The sequence below is a fragment of the Balaenoptera physalus genome (assembly GCF_965194825.1).
Source record: "Balaenoptera physalus genome assembly, chromosome: 21".
NCBI lineage: Eukaryota > Metazoa > Chordata > Mammalia > Artiodactyla > Balaenopteridae > Balaenoptera > Balaenoptera physalus.
In genome coordinates this window covers 35,707,235-35,727,724 of record NC_138902.1, presented here as the reverse complement: position 1 = coordinate 35,727,724, position 20,490 = coordinate 35,707,235, and the positions used below count along the sequence as shown (strand labels likewise).

The following is a 20,490-nucleotide window of genomic DNA, read 5'->3' as shown; positions in this document are numbered from 1 at the left end:
ATGCAATAAAATGCCTCTGGTCTGAGCATTGCATGCATTATGAGATTTCAGCTCAGTCAGTTAAGGAAGGACTGATTCTCAAGGCTCCCTTCTTCATGAAGGGTCTCTAACTCTTAAGTAATTATCATGCCTTCTCCACAGAAGGAATATCTGATAGAGGCATTTGATAAATTGCAGTGAGTCAGGAGTGATCTTTCACATCTGGACACTGGGTCCTAAGCCAATGCTTACTTACATTAGCTAATTAGCTCTGAGAATGGGAGATGTTACCTTTTCTTCCTGTTACCACAGGGATGAATGGTTGCCATAGCTCAGTAATTACACAAGTGATGTTGTTTGAAATTATGCTTACTTCATTTAGGGATATGAAAACAACCATTATGATTTTTCACAGGGTAAAATATGAGCTGTTTGAAACTGTATAAGTATCTTTAACTAGCAGTAGATTTTTTAAATAAGCAAACAAAAAAGAGAAGAAGAGGATATACTTCTTTTTTTTAAGTAAAATGTTCCAGCTGGCATTTCATTCCATCAATATTTAGGGGGGATATATAGAGAGAGTTTCTTTTAATGCTAATGCACTTTGATCTGTGGAATTAATATTTTTAGTTGCTCTCTGAGTTGAAAGGGCACATAAGAAAAGTGAAGTGTTTTTTGCAATTCTAACTGTGGTTACATGGAAGCCAATTAGAGCTACCAAGGGTCACAGAATAAAGTTATTATTATCTTGGGATTCCAGGTCAGGTTAGCTCAGAATTACCCTTAACTTATTAACTTTTCACTTACCAAGAACTTTACAGTTTATTCTTCCCTACTCACAGTTTCTGTCCATACAGAAATGACCTTTTAAATAGTAGTGAAAAGACCATTTATACCTGCAAGATGACTTTATTCTACCAGATTAAAGGTCCAGAGCCAATTGTAAGATTATATTTTAATACTGATTATTATATCAAGTATCTGTGAGCACAGAGATTTAAAGAAGCATACACACGTTTTAAAGAAAAAATATTTCCTTGTGATAGATATAAAAATATTGAGAACTCTCAGGGTTTGCTCTCTTAGGAATGTTCATATATAAGAGACATCAGTATTAAGTGTATTTATCACGCTGCACATCACATCCCTGGTACTTATTTATCTTGTAACTGGAAGTTTGTGCCTTTTGACCACCTTCCTCCCTCACACCATCCCCCGTCGTTGTAGCCACACATCTGATCTCTTTTTCTATGAGTTTGTTTGTTCATTTGTTTGTTTTTGAAGTATAATCGCCTACAACACCATGTTAGTTCCTGTTACACACCATAGTGATTCAGTATTTCTGTACATTACAAAATGATCACCATGATAAGTCTGCTTACAATATGTCACCATAAAAAGTTATTAAATTATTATTGCCTATATTCCCTATGCTGTGACTCATTTATTTCATGACTGCAAGTTTGTACCTCTTAATTTCTCACACTTTTAACTTTTACTTTAATTCCAGTGAATTTGGATAAATTTCTGGTTTCGCTTCTAGACTTATAAGGATTTATACTCTTTACTTGAATGTCACTTGGGAAAAAAACATGTTTTTCTCTATTTTTTATTAAGTTACTGGAAATAACAAAGCCATGTATTTTTATACCACTCCTCTCAAATTCTACTGACATAAAACGACCTGAAAGCTAATGTGAATTTGGTGCTAATTATGTTCCTAGAACCTGCCTGGGAAGTTTGTGACAGCTCCCTTGCATTTGTTTTCCTTCTGCCTGGAACACTTCTGCCCCAGCTTTCCACATGGGTCTCCATCCTACACTGGTCATCAGATGTTGTCTCATCCAAACCCTTCCATGCCCACCCTCTTCCAGATATGCTTTGAACCCTGACTCTGCTTTTCTGTAAAGGTCAAATATCCTCCTGAATTAGATGGTCAGGTGTTTAATTGCCTGAGGAAGTCAAGGAACTTAATTTTGTTCTCTCTCTGCTGTATCCTCTATGCCTGAAACAGTGCCCAACTCTTACAAAGCGTTTACGGTGTATTTCCTTACTCCCTATGCTATGGTGTGTCGGACAGTGCGCTGAAGGCTTTACTCGAATTCTTTCCCTCAATCCTTACAGCTGTCATAGGTGAAGTTACGATTATTGTGTGGATAACCTGAGGGGCTTAAAATGAAACAATTTAAGATAAGACATCTAGTAACTTCATAAACCAGGGCTGGAACTCAGGTGCGATTAAGAAAAGCAAGCTCTTAACCTCTGACATACTTTCTGCATTTTGGTTGACAGTCTGGTTATAGACATAAAGTCTGTGGTTTTCTTCTAAATCATACAAGATATACACTATCCAGTATAATTCTTAATGTGCTTGAAAAAAGCTTCAGATGTGAGTCCAGATATCCTATTAATTTAAGTTTGGTCAATTAGAATATTATTCTCTTCAACTATTTTGATTAATTAAGGAGTTACTATAGAACAGTAAAGATTCCTGGAACTGATTATACATAAATAGATAAATGACTACTTCAAATTATATAAGATAAATTATGTGAAACAAATGTTTTATACGTAATAAATATTCAGTGATTAAATGGATAAATGGCACAGATTGACATTCAGAATTGGTTAGTTTTATACTCCCTTTCCACTTTCCTTCTTGATCTATATTTCCAATGATCATTTTGTGAATTCTGCTTTTATCTTAAAAACATGTAAGATATAAGCAAAATTTGAGTTTACAAATTTAGAACACTGTCACATGAGTGATATTAGCTACACATTAATTAGGTCGTGGTTATTATCAAAGAACATTTATTAAGCATTTTTAAGATTTAAGTGTAAATTACTTTACGTTAGGTGTTATATTTCCAAAAAGGTTTTGACAAGGGGGAAAGCCTTTGCAGGAGCAGAAAGTGATATTCAACTGTAATACGTATAAATGTGTATATACATTTCCATTATGGGAATGCATTTAAATCTTGCTATAAAAACTTGCTTGGCACTAGTATATTGTAATTACCTAATTATTTGCTTAATTAAATACTTTGTTGACTAATCCAGTGTGTGTTTAATCCAGAAGCAACTGTTCGGGAAGTAGTTCCCCGTCTGCAAGGACACAGTGAGATTGCTCATCATAATCAGAGCAGGGCGCTAAGCTTTCTCTGTGTCTGAGCAGCTACAGGGGAAGGAGTAGAGTTCACTCTGCTCTCTCCACTATACAATTCAGAGAAATTGAAGCTTGGTATGACCCTTCCTGCAGCAGAACCAGAGAGTAGAGGAAAAACCCCAGGCAATAGATCATCTGCAGGAGACATAGAAGATAATGTCCAGTCTGTACTTCAACCACCATGTGGATTTGGATAATGGCACACAGAGATCATGATAACTCAAGAAACATTATTATTATCTGATAGCGACTCTACACGTAGATGGTTGAACTTTGAGTTGTGGCCAGTAGAAAATCTGAGAATTGTCTCTGACTAGTAGGAAAGCCTTGATATAAGAAACTAGTACCTAATGAATCGTAATTGGTGTGATGACGGTAGGATGATCACATGATGAAGAGGCAGATGATTAGAATGGGGACGACTTAGAAAGGCAAAGACTGAGGTACTAGCTAAAATTTTCAACAGTTTCCCAAGAAAGAGTATTAGAAGTAAATAATTAGAGTTAAATCATATTATTTAAGCCTATCAACCTACTCAAAAAATACATCAACAAATATCTATGGGGTAACTGTTGAATGCCAGGAATTGTTCTGATTGTTGAGGTTATACAGGGAGGAAAACAAAACAAACAAAATCCCTGCCCTGAATATTCCCACATACTTCATTTCAGCTGATTATTTTGATGGCTTGATTAAAAGTATGGGTAGAAAAAAGAGTTAAAAAGTTAATTTATTAGGAAAAGGTACTGCAAAAATAGGGACATAGTTCTAAGAAAACGAAAAAATATTTTATGTATTAATTTGACAAGTTTTGGTGAGAAATACTTCTGAAGGGACTGGATTCATAACTTGTTCTGTGTGAAACACAGTACCATGTATGCAGGAAAATGTAGAAAATGTGCTGGTTCCCTATGTAAATTTTACTAATAGTTATCTCACTAAAAATATAATCACTAAAAATCCTATCTCCCCAAACAGTGGGTAAGGTGAATTTCATGAAGAGCTGGGAACCAATTTTAATAAGTCAAGTTGAGGTCAAGCTTCAAAGCAAACAACTAAGGCCCAGGGCCATTGACAGGCTGTCAGATTTGGTGAACTTTCCAGCAGAGTGACAGCTGGGGCTGATGATTGGATGAATACAAATTGTCTGTGGTAATGTAGCACATTAGTTCCCCACTGCACACATTCTTCACATGTCTTTTTTCAAAGTTTGAAATGCTTAGGATGGCACTTTGATAATATTACTTTAAAACTAGTCAACAGATATTTATTGAGTAACACTCTATTTATGTTTCTGTCAGCTCTTCAGTGTGAAATTTCACAAAGTAGGGTAACACAAAGGTATGATAACTCAAATTTTATTGATAACTTTTCTTCTAAGTTTCTGTAATTAATACCCGTAATATTAGAGGGCTTTAAGAAAATTTCGGATCTGAAGTTCATGATCCTCTCGAGAATGTGTTCCTAAAAGCAGACTCACTGGAGCGGGAAATCATACAGCACAGGTGTATGTGCTTGTGGGCTCTGCTCTGTTCAGTGACCTTTGGAGCCAAAACACGCCTACTGGGTTTTGAAAACCAGGTGACACTTTATCCATATTTATTAAAAAGGGTTGTTCATCTGGAAAGCAAATGCCAATATTTTAAAAGCTAACTTTCATATGTTTTTATTAATCAATGTATAGTAGATTAATTCTTAGCTAATTATTTTCATAGTAAGTATCAAGTACCTGAAATGTTGTGTAAAGTCAGCTTCCCACATTTTTTACGTCAGCAACTATCAACATTAGATATGGTGTTGAGGATATACAGATAAGTGAGGGAAGGATGCTTTCCCAAGGTCAAGGGAACCACAACCTTGCTGGAAAGAGAGATCTGTACATTGACAATTACAATACTAGGAATAGGCATAATCGATATTATTGCTGTATCAATGTAAATGGAAGAGAGAGAGCTATTCCTGGAGGGCAGTTAGGGATTTCCCCATTAAGTGGTTTCTGTGACTCCTCCCCTACAACCTGGCCCTTGGGGGTCAGAATCCTGTTCTCTTGTAGCTCAGTCTCTTAGGACAATACCTGACCTGCTCAGCCAGCAAAAGGAAGGAAGGAAGGGTGGGTTATGAATAAAATCTACTCTTCAGTGGACAGCAGTTTAATCAGTTCGTGTGATATGATATCTTAGGAAAATGAACCTGAGCTTCTCTTGTATTAGTTCTTATTTGTGAAATTAGTTTCTTCTGCTCTTTTCTCAAACCCAGTTTAAATTATTAATGTTAAGAGTGGAGTTCAGGCTGACATGTGATTTACAAAATTGTGTATTGATTTTTTAAAGGCTTCTTTCTTAAAGTGGAGGTCAGTTGAAATATTTTTATATTCAAAACTTAGTCATTCTTATTGGGTTATGTTACTTCCGTGATTTACTTGGTCTTTCATTTTTAAGGTATTTTCTTTTTCCTTTTAGAGCCACCGTTTCTATTTTCTTTCTTCACAAATTCAACTGTATTTTAAGTTCTTATTTGCATTGTGCTATAAGGAAATTGGTACAGTTTGTTAGAGAATACAATGATACAGTGTAAAACTTGAGAGGAAATTTAAATATCATCTGTTCCACCATCTTTTAAAATGAAAAGGATGAAGCTGCGGGGGGTCGGGATTACTGGTTCAAGGTCGTCATATCGTGTAGGGCATAGTTGAGACACTAACTCCGGTGTCCTGAATTCTTATTGCACTGCGTGCAACCAAAGGTCTCTACAGACCGTCTCTGAGTCAGAATGGCGCTTGAAATGGACTAATTTGATTTGACATTGTCCATGGTGCTATTGTAATTAAGTCATTCTGTGAATGGCAGTGCCTTGGGAAACATAATAGTTTCAGGTAAACGTTGCAGATACCAAGCAAGGGTCCTGAAGGCTGAGTAAAATCTGCTTGCCAACTTGAGTTCACAAATAGCTTTTCATTACAATAACTGCTAGATACATAACTTGAAGTTCCATGTATATCTTGTGTCTTCAGCACACAGATGAAATCCTGTGGAAAATAATATCATCTCTATGTACTTCTAGCTAGAACGTGTGGATCAAATCTGCGTGGGCCCAGTGGTGTCATTACCTCCCCTAATTACCCAGTTCAGTACGAAGACAATGCACACTGTGTGTGGGTCATCACCACAACAGATCCAGACAAGGTAAGGCTCTCATCTTCCCCCTCTGCGTACCTGATGAAATCAACACTCTGCCTGGGCAACTGTTTACAACGAACAACCTGGTGAATGTCATGCACCCTTAAATTTTGTTGTTTTAATTGAAAATCTGCTGCTGCATTGTGTGTGTATCTGTCTACATTTGTTGCAAAGCCAGTTTTAGATTCAATTAATTCTTAGTGAGTATTCTCAGTGTGCTTGCCTCCTACTGGTTCTGGAGGTTATGTTTACGCTCTTTTTTTTCCAGTTTTATTGTGATGTAATAGTTGACATATAACATTGTATAGTTTAAGATGTACAACATAATGATTTGGTGTGTGTTTTTAAATGATCACCACAATAAGTTTAGTTAACATCCATCACCTCACACAGTTACAAGTATTTTTTCTTGTGATGAGAACTTTTAATATCTACTCAGCAAAACTTGATGACTGATGGGTGGAAGGTGTGGAGTAAGGGGTGCGGAGCCATGGGCAGGTGGTTTTGATTCTCTTGCTTAACATTGTGTCCACATGGCTTCAAGTGCAGGTGCTGTGAGGGGGGAGGAGGAGGAGGAATCAAGAATGGCTTTGGGGTGTGTGGTGAAGCCCTGACCAGAATGGGCACAGGGTCTAGCTTCCTGGGGAGTCCTGGTGGACATGCGCTGTCCTTGCATAATTACTGATGATAATGCCCTTCTTTATTCTCCTAATTATTCCCAATTGGAGCAATAGATTCTAAGTTCTCCCTACCTCGAACCAGGGAAAGGGCCTCAGAAACCAGTCTTTTATGGGAAGAGATGATGAGTTTGGCTCTAGGCATAGTGAGAGTGAGGTGCCTGCTGTATCTCCAAGCGGGTCTCCCTGGTAGAGGTCAATTCGGAATTCCCAGGTGTTTCCTTAGCTGCTGAAACCTGGGATGTGTGTGACATCATGCAGAGGAGACAGAAGGAGCCAAAGAGAATCCTGATGGTGGCATCATCTTTCTCTCAGGGCCAGCTGGAGGGTGGACTTGGCTCCACTGTCATGAATGGTAGTGATCTTGCAACTAGAAGTGCCACGCAGAGTTTTAAAATACTAAACTCTTGTATGGATGAAGTGGGATACCCTGGTGTTCCAACAGGGAAAGGAGTGGCTCCAAACTAAATCGTCAGGGGATTTGTGTAACTCCCTTCCAATATTTTAAAAAATCATTTAAATCCAGATTACATATGGGATAATCATAAATATTTTCCTATATGGAACATATGCCTGTATATCTGTGTTCCTATTTCTTTCCAATTGTCAACTGAAAAAAAGCACAGCCTAAAAGTTGAGGATTAGTTTTATTCGGCAGATGTACTGAGGACGTAAGCCCAGGAGACAGCCTCTCATATAGATCTCAGGGACTGCTCTGAAGAGGTACGGGAGGGGCCAGGATATAACGGAGGTTTTGGGAAAAAACAGGCAGTCGGACATCCAAAGATCCCTGTTAATAAGAGAAAACCAGACCTCTCAAGTTGAGGAATTTAGCGCTTTTCTATGTGTGGGAAGATGCAAGAGTCTGGGCTCAATGAAATCATTCCTTTGATATGCACCTCAACTGTCTAGGGCCAGTATCCTGTTTTTCTCCAACCTGAATCCCCTCAGGGTGCAGAGGCTGGTGGCTTGATGGCCACAACATCCTTTGTTTACTGATGCAGCAGGCGACATTCTTCATCCACACTGTATATACTGGAATAATTGATATCTCTGTGCAAATAAAGGAAGCTTAGAGTTCCCATTGTCTCAACCCTTTACCTGACAGAGAGGAAGCTGAGACCCAGGGAAGGTAAGATTGCACAGCTACTTACTCTTACTGAAGGATAAAAACACATGTGCTCTTTGCACTGCACTGTGATAGCCTCTTCGTTAGCTTTCTTCCTCCCTAAAGAAGAGTTATTTCTTTTGTAGCTATCTATTCCATTATCACTTTGACGAGAACCACAAGGAAGTGAAATAATAGGTTATTCAGTGCGTCAATAGGATATTCTTGGCTGTAGATGATAGAAGAGCTGACTAAAAGCCAGAAGTTTTAGGGAAAAACTATTTCATGCAGAGCCAGGGAGATTCCAGGTTTAATTCAGGAACTCAGTAACTTTGCTGAGGGCTCAAGTGTTTGCCTTTCTTTTCTGCTTGGGTCTCCAGAGCAGTGATAACATCCCCCTCAGGTCACAAGATGCTGCCACACCATCACATTCAGTGTTCAGTGAAGAAATGTGGCATGTCTTTCTTAGAAATGGTAGGAATTGTCTAGAAATTCCCAGAGGCTTCCCTTCTGGTCCAATTGAGTAAAATGTCCACAATCCGGATCATGGACAGCCTGAGGAAAGAACCATCTGGAAGCCAGAGAAAGGGCCAATGGTTATGGGTAACCAGTCATGTCTGTCACATGCAGACAAGTAAAAAGGTCAAAGGAAGAGATTTTGCTTATCACCAGATTGATCTTTTGCTTTTCAAATGTTTCAGATCCCATTATAATCCTGTTTTACCAGACACCAGTGGACTAAAATTAGTTAAAACTCATTAAATATGTCCTTTGATGTTTTGAAGTTGATTTTTAAACTTGGCCAAACTGCAAAGTGACAAATGAAATTTATGCAGTTTGGGTTTATACATTTTTCTCATTATACAAGTTCACTTTTCTCTCTCATGTTTTTGTACATTTACATAGATTTTTTTCTAAAGACTTCATATATATTTTATTGACTCTGAACACGTAACACTTAACAACTTAAATTTCAGGAATTTTGTGTTATACTGCTTCAGAAAATTCTTTGTCTTCCTTTATTTATTTTGGTGAAATGTTCAGGGAAGAACCAAGGCTTCCAGTTGATAGACTAACACACTGATCTTCTTACAAGAGCACTACTTAGTCACCTGAAGGCATCTCAATTAAGCAGAATTACCATCCAAATTAAGCAGCAGCCATTGCCATTAAGTATAATTAGGCTTAATTTGATTCCTTGGGAGACAGTCCACATAAGGGGGTTTCCCGATGAAGCGCATGGTGATGAAGGTATATTACATATTGAGCATAAGAGAAAAGAACAGTTATGTAAAGGTTTCCAGACAGTGACTCCTGCTAGAAGCATTAACAGAATTCTAGATAAGAAGTTGTTGGTGTACCTTAATTTGTTGTTTAACATGCTTTGTAAACTTTAAGAAATAAGATTGAATAGAAATCTAAAATCAATTTCCAAATTGATGAGTCAATGAGAGATTAGTTAGTAAACTCCTCTTTTTTTGAAAGGTTAACCCTCTCATGATGATTTATACTCTTTCCTGGTCTTAGGTCTGCTTTGACCATTATATAACCAAGTTCCCTGTGTCAGTTTATACCAAGTGGTAACATAAAACGGCTGATAGAAAGTAATTATTGTGGGAAGTTCATTGTGTCTCTTAGTAACGTATGTTACAATTTATAGTACTGAGGGATGTCAAGTTAAAAGGAATACTAGAAATCCATTCACTTACATATGTTTATATATATACATATATAATTATCCTAATGTATATTATATTAAAACACATTATATATAATGCATATTAGAATTATATGTATTAATATAATGTGTATTATGTGTATTATATTAATATGCATATATTAGGAGAACCTGATATGTAGGCAGAAAGTTGAAAAAAAAAAACAAAGTTCCTCAAGAAGATTCAATTTAGTGGAGAAGCAGGTTTCTAAAACAATTGTTCTTGCCGAACTAGTCTAGTAGAAATTCAGTAAAAATTAACACAGTAATAAGATATTTATTAATATATTTTATTGTAAACACATTCAACAATCCGTATTTTCTCAGGTAAAACTCTTGAGGAGTCCTGTGACCAAATTCCCTAAAAGTAATAGGTGGTTAGTGAACCACAGATTATGGGAATTACTAGCAAATGCTCACAAACGTTTATCCCAGGGGTTTTCGTTGAAAGGATTAAACAGGAAGACAGCTTTCCTTGGAATCCTTTGATATATGCATATATGTGTGTGTGAGTGTGAGTGTTTATTTTTTTCTCAAATACATTTTGTGCTGGCATAATTTTAGTACCTAATTTTAATGTGAGCTCCTCAGAGAGTAGTATTCTTTTGGTGTTAAACTCAGGATTGAAGTGATTTAAGGCATTTGAACGTTGTCTTATGTAGTTCGTCCAGGCTGCTATAACAAAATATCACAGACTAGGTGGCATACAAAAAACAACCATTTAACGTCTAATGGCTTTGAGCCCCAGTATTTCCTTACGGTGTTAACAGCACCCACCTTCGAAGGTTGTTGTGAAAAGTATAAAATCAGTGTAAAACACCTAAAACGTTGTCTTCCAAATACGAAGACAAATACCTCCTTCCTCCTCTTCCTCCCCTTGCTCCTCCCTCTTTCTCCATCTCTTCCTTTTCTTCCCTCCTCCTTCACCTCCTCCTCCTTCTCTTTATTATTATTCTTAATAATAATAAAGCTAGATTCAAAAAGACATAAATGGAACCCTGAATGGCAGGTAAAGGGTTTAAATGTGATGCTAATGGCCCAGGGTGTCAGTGTAGGGCACGGCATGGAGGGAAGGAAGGATATTATAATGCACATTATGTCTTAGAGACCATTCTGCCCACAGTCAGATGGACAGATTTGAAGGGCACAAGATCGGAAGCAGGAAACCTCAGGACTTTATTTTAATTATGAGACAATATGAACCTAAATCAGCACAACGGCATCAGACTTGGAGAGAAGAAAATGGATTTGAGAGATGTTTAAGAGATGGGTAACCAGTCACAGCAATTTATACATTTATACTGCACCTTTGATTTAATGAATAACTCAACATCTAAAGACAAATAAGAAAATTTGCTTTATGTTCAATGCTTTTAAGAAAATACAGCTGTTTATCAGAGTCCTTTTGGGGGAAGGAGCATTGACTTCTTTTATTATTCAGCGGATTTTGTACATAATTTGAAGTAACAAATTCATACAGATACAGAAAAGGCATGCATTTCAATTTACAACACTTTAAGCTGTTTAGAAATGGAATTTGAATAGATATAGTTCAATAGACTTTCTTTTCCCATTAGGGGAGTCACAGATTGGTGGAGAAGCAGAGGCTAGACACCACTGTCGGCTATAACACTGCACTAAGCATCCTTGTGTTTCCCTCACAGACACCATTCCAGCCCAAATGCCATGATGGGGTCTGTTTACTTTTCTTGTATGTCACTGAACTCTGCCAGGAAAGTTGGGTTCCTTGCCAGCTTCCCTTCACTGCACGTTAGGGGCTCCCTTGGATTCTTCTGGGCCGTCATCCTTCATCTTGTGTTATTGATTCATTACTTCGTTCTTGTCAGCTCTCCAATATATTCCCCTCTCTGTACCAGCCCTTTTGTTGTCAGCGTCCTCCCCATCATCACTGTTTAATATTTGCAGACTCTTTCATGAACTGAGTTAGGGTCATGTGACTTTCCTTCTCAGGTCTCTGGACTTGCCCTTCCCAATATCCTTTCTTTTCTGTCACAGGGACACCTGCACTCTCTTCATTTTGCTCAGCTCTGACTCTTGACTTCTTTAGCCAAATTTACTTATTTTTATAGCTCTTCTTGGCACTCAAAAGACAATAGAAAACAAGGTGTGTGCTTTTGATTTGCTTGCATTTTAAGCCAAAACCACATGCACACTCACATACACACATGTGTATGCATGTGTATGCGTACACACACGCACACATGATGGAGACAGCATCAGCAGTGTGCAGACTGCAGTACAGAAGTGAAGAACGACTGCGGAGAGGTAGACACAGGCTTTGTGTGTAGCAATAATTGTATGTCCCCATATGCCCAGAAGAATGATGCTTGGTCCTCAGGACAGAAGGGTGGAGAAGGTTTTATATTTGTTTGTTTCTTTTCTGTTTTCTGTAAGTGGTGTGTGTGTGCTTTATGATAAACGGAGACAGGAATATCCATTTTCTTTGAGGCTCTGAGGTTCCCTAGTTAATTCTTCTGTTCCTGGTTAACTTTACACATCTTAGAAGTGGTCACCTTTTATTTTTCTTTTAATATGTATCACCTACTCACCCTTTGCATTTATATACATTTCCTTTCTTCTTTTCAGTGCTCTTCTTATTTAACACAATAGTAATTATTACAAGTAGCAAAACAAAACGTATTCATTCAGCAAATTTTTGAGCCACACACTTTTTTAAAAATATATTTATTGGAGTATAATTGCTTTACAATGTTGTGTTAGTTTCTTCTGTACAAGAGAGTGAATCAGCTGTGTGTATACATATATCCCCATATCCCCTCTCTCTTGCATCTCCCTCCCACCCTCCCTATTCCACCCCTCTAGGTGGTCGCAAAGCACCGAGCTGATCTCCCTGTGCTATGTGGCTGCTTCCCACTGTTTTACATTTGGTAGTGTATATATGTCCATGCCACTCTCTCACTTTGTCCCAGCTTACCCTTCCCCCTCCCCGTGTCCTCAAGTCCATTCTCTACGTCTGCGCCTTTATTCCTGTCTTGCCCCTGGGTTCTTCAGAACCATTTTTTTTGTTTGTTTTTTAGATTCCGTATATATGTGTTAGCATACGGTATTTGTTTTTCTCTTTCTGACTTCTCTCTGTATGACAGACTCTAGGTCCATCCACCTCATTACAAATAACTCAATTTCATTTCTTTTTATGGCTGAGTAATATTCCATTGTATATATATGTGCCACATCTTCTTTATCCATTCATCTGTTCATGGACACTTAGGTTGCTTCCATGTCCTGGCTACTGTGAATAGTGCTGCAGTGAACATTGTGGTACATGTATCTTTTTGAATTATGGTTTTCTCAGGGTATATGCCCAGTAGTGGGATTGCTGGTTCATATGATAGTTCTATTTTTAGTTTTTTAAGGAACCACCATACCGTTCTCCATAGTGAGCCACACAGTCTTGTAGATAATTGGGAAAGAGTTACGAACAGAGAGCTAGGTCTCAAGCAGAGCAAGGTCTGCTTGCATGGAGATGCCACAGCAGAAGGAAGAGGGAGAGACTCAGCCAACAGCCCAACTCAATAAAACATATTCAACTGGTGACCGGGAATCTCATGACAATGAAACAGGATGGAGAAATCATTTATTGAGGATATTTAGACATTTATAAAATAAAGTTAAACTTTGTATAATGCTTACCACCTAGACGTAACCCAGACATATATTTTTGTTTTAATATATGGTCTTCTGTTTTTTAATGTACACACATCCTGATTTAGCAAAAAATGAGGTCACACTCTAAAAGCTTTTATGTCACCCTTTTAAAGGACAAAGGGAAAAGTGTCCACAAGTAAAGTGGAGGAGGCTGTGTGTTTTTTTTTTTTTTCTTTTTTTATGATTAGGTTGGTGAAAAATTTCCTTTGGTTTTCAAGTAAAAATAAAAGACCCATTTTTCATTTTCACCAAGAACTTTATTGAACAATGTATTCACCCTTTTGTTCCACTACCTTCTGCCATCTTTCAGGAAACTTCATAATTCCATCTTCCCAAAATTTCTTATCTTTTTGAGCAAAGAACTGTTCCAGGTGCCTTTTACAGTCTTCAGGGAATGGAAATTTTTTCCATCAAGAGAATTTTGTAAAGACCGAAATAAATGGAAATCTGAAGGTGCAATGTCTGGTGAATACGGTGGATGAATCAGAACTTCCCAGCCAAGCTGTAACAGTTTTTGCCTGGTCCTCACAGAAACATGCGGTCTTGCATTATCCTTTTGCAAAATTATGCATTTTCTGTTTACTAATTCCGGATGCTTTTCGTCGAGTCCTGATTTCAGTTAGTCTAATTGGGAGCAGTACTTGTTGGAATTAATCCTTTGGTTTTCCAGAAGGAGCTCATAATAGAGGACTCCCTTCCAATCCCGCCATATACTCTATACTCAACATCACCTTCTTTGGATGAAGACTGGCCTTTGGTGTGGTGGTGGTGGTTCATTTCGCTTGCCCACGATCTCTTCCGTTCCATGTTATTGCACAGTATCCACTTTTCATCGCCCGTCACAGTTTGTTTTAAAAATGGAACGTTTTTGTTATGTTTAAGTAGAGAATCACATGCGGAAATACGGTGACGAAGGTTTTTTTCACTAAACTGATGTAGAACCCAAACATCAAAGTGATTAACACAACCAAGCTGGTGCAAATGATTTTCAAAGTTTGATTCGGATCTTTTGAGTATGTCGGCTGTCTCCTGCACAGTATAACGTTGATTGTTCGATTTGATCGCCATCAACTTCAACTGGTCTACCCGACCGTGGAGCATCGTCCAGCGAGAAATCTCCAGCACGAAACTTCGCAAACCACTTTTCACACGTTCGATCAGTCACAGCATCTTCTCCATACACGGCACAAATCTTTTTTTACGTTTCAGTTGCATTTTTACCTTTCTTGAAATAATAAAGCATAATATGCTGAAACTGTTGCTTTTTTTCTTCCATCTTCAATATTAAAATGGCTACACAAAAATTCACCAGTTTTGATTAAGTTTTTTTTAAATGCACGCTGATATGACAGCTGTCACAATACAGTCTAACAAAATTGTTTTGAATGAAGTTAAAGAGAACTAAGCGCTACTAGAGCCATCTTACGGAAAAAAGAACAAACGAACCTTTTGGCCAACCCAATATCTTAAATTGGAAATAGCTTACCTTCATATTCTAAGCATTTCAACTGAAGGCAGGAGAAATGGTCAAATCTCCCAAAATAGAGGAAAAAAATTCCACAAACAGTAATAGATTTGTGTGACCAGTTCATGACTTGCTCAGAGCTAAAATTAAACTTTGTATCTTATTTATTATTTTTAAAAATTATTTATTTATTTCTTTATGGCTGTGTTGGGTCTTCGTTTCTGTGCGAGGGCTTTCTCTAGTTGCGGCAAGCGGGGGCCACTCTTCATCACGGTGCGCAGGCCTCTCACTATCGCGGCCTCTCTTGTTGCGGAGCACAGGCTCCAGACGCGCAGGCTCAGTAGTTGTGGCTCACGGGGCTAGTTGCTCCACAGAATGTGGGGTCTTCCCAGACCAGGGCTCGAAGCCGTGTCCCCTGCATTGGCAGGCAGATTCTCAACCACTGCGCCACCACGGAAGCCCTCTTATTTTTAAGAGTTTTTAAATCTTGTTTGCCTATTTCTTAATGGCACAAAGCATAATGGTGCATCTTAGGAGTCCTGACTTGAATGAAATAAGTTTTCATCTTTTGCAGGCAAGCCTCTTTCTACAGCATCTTTGAATTTCCAGTCTCTTGCGTGGTGGATGGCGTACAGTGAGGACCATTTGATGTTAATAAGTAGCTACGACAATGGCCAGGAGCGTGTTGTTTTCTATCACTAAGGAGGCAGAGAAAATAGTGCCATAATTCTTAGGGATATAGTTATCTCCAAGCCACCAGTCCCACAAATCTACATGTTATTTAGGTCTTAAATATGGCCAAATATAGTGTACTAATATGTTTCCATACAAAGAAAACATTATTCTCTTAGCAACATCTGTTGCATGTAACACAAAGGGTGCATTTGTTGCTATTAAACTTGGTTGTGGGTAATACTTTGCAAGCAGTTGGCTTTCCCATATTTTGTTGCTTTCATTAGGCTGTTTTGTATATTTGATGATGCCTGTTACGCAGCGGTTCCCACCAATATTCAGACTTAAGAAGAGAATATTCCAGAAGTCTGGAGAGGTCTGGATACTGTGTTCTTCTGTCTTCACAATCCTCTAAGTGGTGCTTTGATGTGTGTTTTTGAAAGACTGTGTTTTGACCTGGGACTTGCTTTCACGGGTTTGCACTGCAGTGTGAAGCACGCTGAGGGCTGTCTACACTGCAGAGTGAGCCCCTGGCGGGTGATGGGGGTGCGGAGGGAGGGAGCCACACCCATTATACCCTCTGGTTGTCTCTCTGTGGTCACATGCTGGGAAGTTGTACTTGAAACTGAATAAACCTCCCAGGTAGCAGAAGTGGAGTAAATCACACCTTTCTTTTTTTTTTTTTAATTAATTAATTAATTTATTTATTTATTTGTGGCTGTGTTGGGTCCTCGTTTCTGTGCGAGGGCTTTCTCCAGTTGCGGCAAGCGGGGGCCACCCCTCATCGCGGTGTGCGGGCCTCTCACTATTGCGGCCTCTCCTGTTGTGGAGCACAGGCTCCAGACGCGCAGGCTCAGTAGTTGTGGCACATGGGCCCAGCTGCTCCGCGGCATGCGGGATCCTCCCAGACCAGGGCTCGAACCCGCATCCCCTGCACTGGCAGGCAGATTCCCAACCACTGCGCCACCAGGGAAGCCCACACACCTTTCTTTTAAAGGTGCTCACAGTGGAGAAATGGAATTATTATTATTTTTATTAACAGCAGGCATATCCAGCACCTGCTTCACTGTTTTTGTGGCTTCCTCGAAGTCAATGGAGTGATTTTGAATTTTTCTATTTGTAACATTTGTTTTGCTGTTGTTGAGAAAAAGACATTTTATTTGACGCGTTTTACTAGAGGACTGAACCAATTATATCATCTCACAGGATCCCTTCTAAATTCTCACATGATGAACAAGAGCTCGTAATTAAATATTTCATGTTTATAAAATCCATTTAGGGCACTTATGATTCTGAATCATTCCAGTATCTGGTGGGTATTGTGAATAGTCTTATGTACACTGTATATTTGGAATAATACAGATTTTGAAATATCTAGAGCATAACTTCGTTAGCTACATTCTTATCTTACATGCTTTGTCCTTAGTCTGGATTAAAATCACCAGTTTTAATATTCTCCCATTTAACATTGGGAGAACATGATCCATTCAAATATTTGCTTTACAGGAACAGTTTTGCTGTCACATTTGACTGACTTGCAGAGTCCTATACAGATACAGTATGATTAAAATGCTCAACTATTACCTATTTCATAGAAAAATGGCTGGCATGTGTATGTAGATAATTAAATGAATGGAAAATAAAGAGAAAATTTAAATTATGATTGGCACATATTTGAAAAAAAACCCTCACATTTGAATTAAAAGTTTCCAGAAGCAAATGTATATATACATATATATTTTTTTAATGTATATGTAAAACAAATTTATCTTGATATAGGATTAAAGTAAATGAGCTACAATTATGTACAGTCTTCAGTGAAGCAGGCTTTTAATAAGTCCCTTCAGATGTGGAATTTTCCAGGTGGAGCTCAGGCATACAACTTAAATCTGAGACACTGTGCCTCTGCCCTCCAGCCTCACCAGAGCTCCCCCTGCCCGCACCAGCCGTCAACAGAGATGGGCCCTTTGGGAGAATTGGCTGAATCCTCAGGGGTAACATTGGGCTGTGGATCACACCAGGTACACGCTGGTTACATCTCGAGAACAGAATGAAAACCTCCATGTAGCTCTGCCTTGAAGCATCTCCCCAATTCTGTCACTTGCTTCTGGGCCCCCAGCCACACACTGTGTCCCAGTTAGGCAGCACCCTTCGTGTTCTCCTCCTCCTGCTCTGAAACGTCTCCCTCTTCTCTGCTGTGATCTGACTCCGGTTGTGTAAGCTGATCTGATTTTTTAAAAAAATTATGCCATATTGACAATAGATAATTCAATCATTTTTCAAACTCCCTGTGTCAGTGTCTTTTTTAAGTTTCCAATAATTCCCTCCGTCTTTCCTTCCAAATCATAGCGCAGTTTTCCCCACAGATAGCCCTCCTCTGCCACAGGAAATCACATCTCTGTCTCTTAGAGATTAGGAAGGATTCAGTTCCTCCATGTAGAGAAGCTCTTTGTCACTCATCGCTCTAAGATTTTTGCCATGTCATTCAGTAATTCAGAACGCAAGTCAGTGAAATCTCTGTTTTGTCCAAGCATGTGCCATAAATCTTTTCCATTTGAGACTTGTCATGTCACTGCCTCTGTGGGATTCGGGAAGTCTGTCCTCAGGTCCAACAAGGATGAGCCTCACTCTTCAGTATCTCAAGTCTGGAATTTGCAGAGTGGGATGACCAGGAGGCCTAGGCCACCATCAGTGTACTTGTATTACAAAGAATGTCCTGTCTGTGCCGGTCACTGACTTCAGCATAGAAGTGCTGTGGCACATGGCCCTGAGTGCTTCTTATCAGTCATGTCTGTAACATAGAATAAAATACCATCCTGTGGTTTATTATCAGTCCTGAGCTATGAGGAGCATAATGCATCATCAAGAAAAACTTCTATATCTTTACTTAAAAGAGTCTGAAAACAGAGCTCTCCCAATATAGTAGTAATGATTAGAGAAGTAAAGGATGTTAACAAACTTGGTTATAATGAAAAGCATATATTCAGTAAAATCTTTTTGTTCCCCCGAGTTCCCACAGGGTAGATTAGCTTCTTTCATTCACGGCATCCTGAAGCATTTACCCACCACATCTACCCGAAGACAGCCAATGTGTATTGGCTTTCATAATTTATTCATTTATTGGAATTTCCAAATATCTCAAGGATGGGAGCGGGTAGGGGATACTACAATACAGAAAAAAAGTGCCAGAAGATATTAGCTAATATTTACTGAGAAATTAACTCGTTCTAGAAACTGGAAGAAACTCTGTTCATTATTTTACTAAATTCTTAAAACGTGTGCCACAGGCTCTATTATTATTTCCTTTTCAAAGATAAGAAAACTGAATCACAGAGAGGTTAAGTCTACGTTTTTAACCACTTACCCTAAGCAGCATCAGCTCTGAAAACATGATGAGAATGGTAATTAAAGTTAGATGAGTTTTATCCTGACAGACAGGCAGCCGGAGAGCGTTGAGAAACAGACCCTCCTGTGTGATCTGAAGAGGAGGAGTCACGTGAGATGCCATACTCCAGTTTTCACAAAAGAAGCGGAGACTGAAGCATCTAATGCAGGCTACGTATGCCCGATGATTTGGTGTATTTACTCATTTAGAATGAGTGTTCATAGGGTGTCTGGGTGTGACCGGTCTAGGGCCCAGGACAGAGTACGTTTGGCCCCTCATAGGACTTACTTCTACATGAAACGAGAGGCAAAGGGGTAACATGATTTCGGGTGGTGACAGGTGCCTCGGGAAGCAAACAAACAAGTAAATAAATCGGTAAAACTGAGCAAAGAGATGGAGACTGATGGGGTCCAGGTGGTGGATTTTCGGTGTGGTGTATGGACAAGGTCGATGCGTGGGGGTCATTTCTGCACCTCTTCTCTGCCCTTCACAATCTTCTTCATCTAGGTGTCCACAGAGTCCTTAAACATTCTTAAGTTTGTCTTTATTTTATACAGTTAATCATTTTGTAGCATTTCCCCCAAGCTTTCACAATAGTCCCTTCCTGTAAGAGAACCATGTGTTGTGACAACGTGAGGATTTTCTGTTGTGAACAAGAGTCAAACCTCCCATGAGGTCAACAATTGGGCACCATCTGAATAGTTGCCAGCACAGTTTCTCTAACATCCTTTATTTCAGGATAGGAGTACAAACCTTTAAATACATCTTGGGCTTTGCTTATTTAAAGTACCTGTTACAGCAGAAAACATGTTCTTGAATTTTACCACCGTTTACGTTTGTTAGTGAGATCTGTTGACTAGTAACCTGTTGGACAGGCTGTTTCTCTAGTTTCTTGTAGACGTCCTCCTCAGCATCGCGTGCCGCGCCATCAATGTGTTAACCGGAGGTACCATTTTAACATTTGGGAGAAGTCTCCTTCCCGATTCTCACACTGCATCTTATCCTAGAATCCCACTCTGCACTTACTGTAATTCTTCATGCTGAGTTATTAAGGTTTCACCAACTGTTTGTCCTTTCTGGTCAATAAATTCTGCTATTAAATAACTTGCTTCTTGAGCCTTTCCACCAACGTGACTTTTTTTCCCACCAGAGTGTTCCTCTATTTGAGATTACAGTAGCCGTTTAAAATAATCAGCAACCATTACCTGTCAAGTGGCTGTGATTTGCAGTTAAGGGTCTTCAAGTTTGCTGAAGTCAGTGCTGTGTTTGTAAGTTGTTTCCATGTACAATGCGCAGTGAATAGGACAGCTTGGATCCCCTGTGTAAAATGATGACAAGTGGCTTTCATTATAAAGACAAAATTCTTTTGTATCCCATGTTGCATTGAGTGCAGGGAATTGATACAAAAGAAGGTAGTTCTTTATCACTGACCTTACCAGAATTGTCTGTAAGGTT

At 38.9% G+C, this 20,490-nt stretch overlaps 1 protein-coding gene across 1 annotated transcript in view; it reads left to right on the top strand.

Moving 5' to 3' along the window:
* Nucleotides 1–20,490, top strand: part of CSMD1 (CUB and Sushi multiple domains 1) — a gene marked incomplete at its 5' end in the record, with an annotated part of 1,822,885 nt that overhangs the window by 1,316,188 nt on the left and 486,207 nt on the right. The window contains one exon of the mRNA XM_082444064.1: nt 6,209–6,330. Coding sequence (XP_082300190.1) covers nt 6,209–6,330 — 122 coding nt within the window. The remainder of the gene's footprint in view (nt 1–6,208; nt 6,331–20,490) is intronic.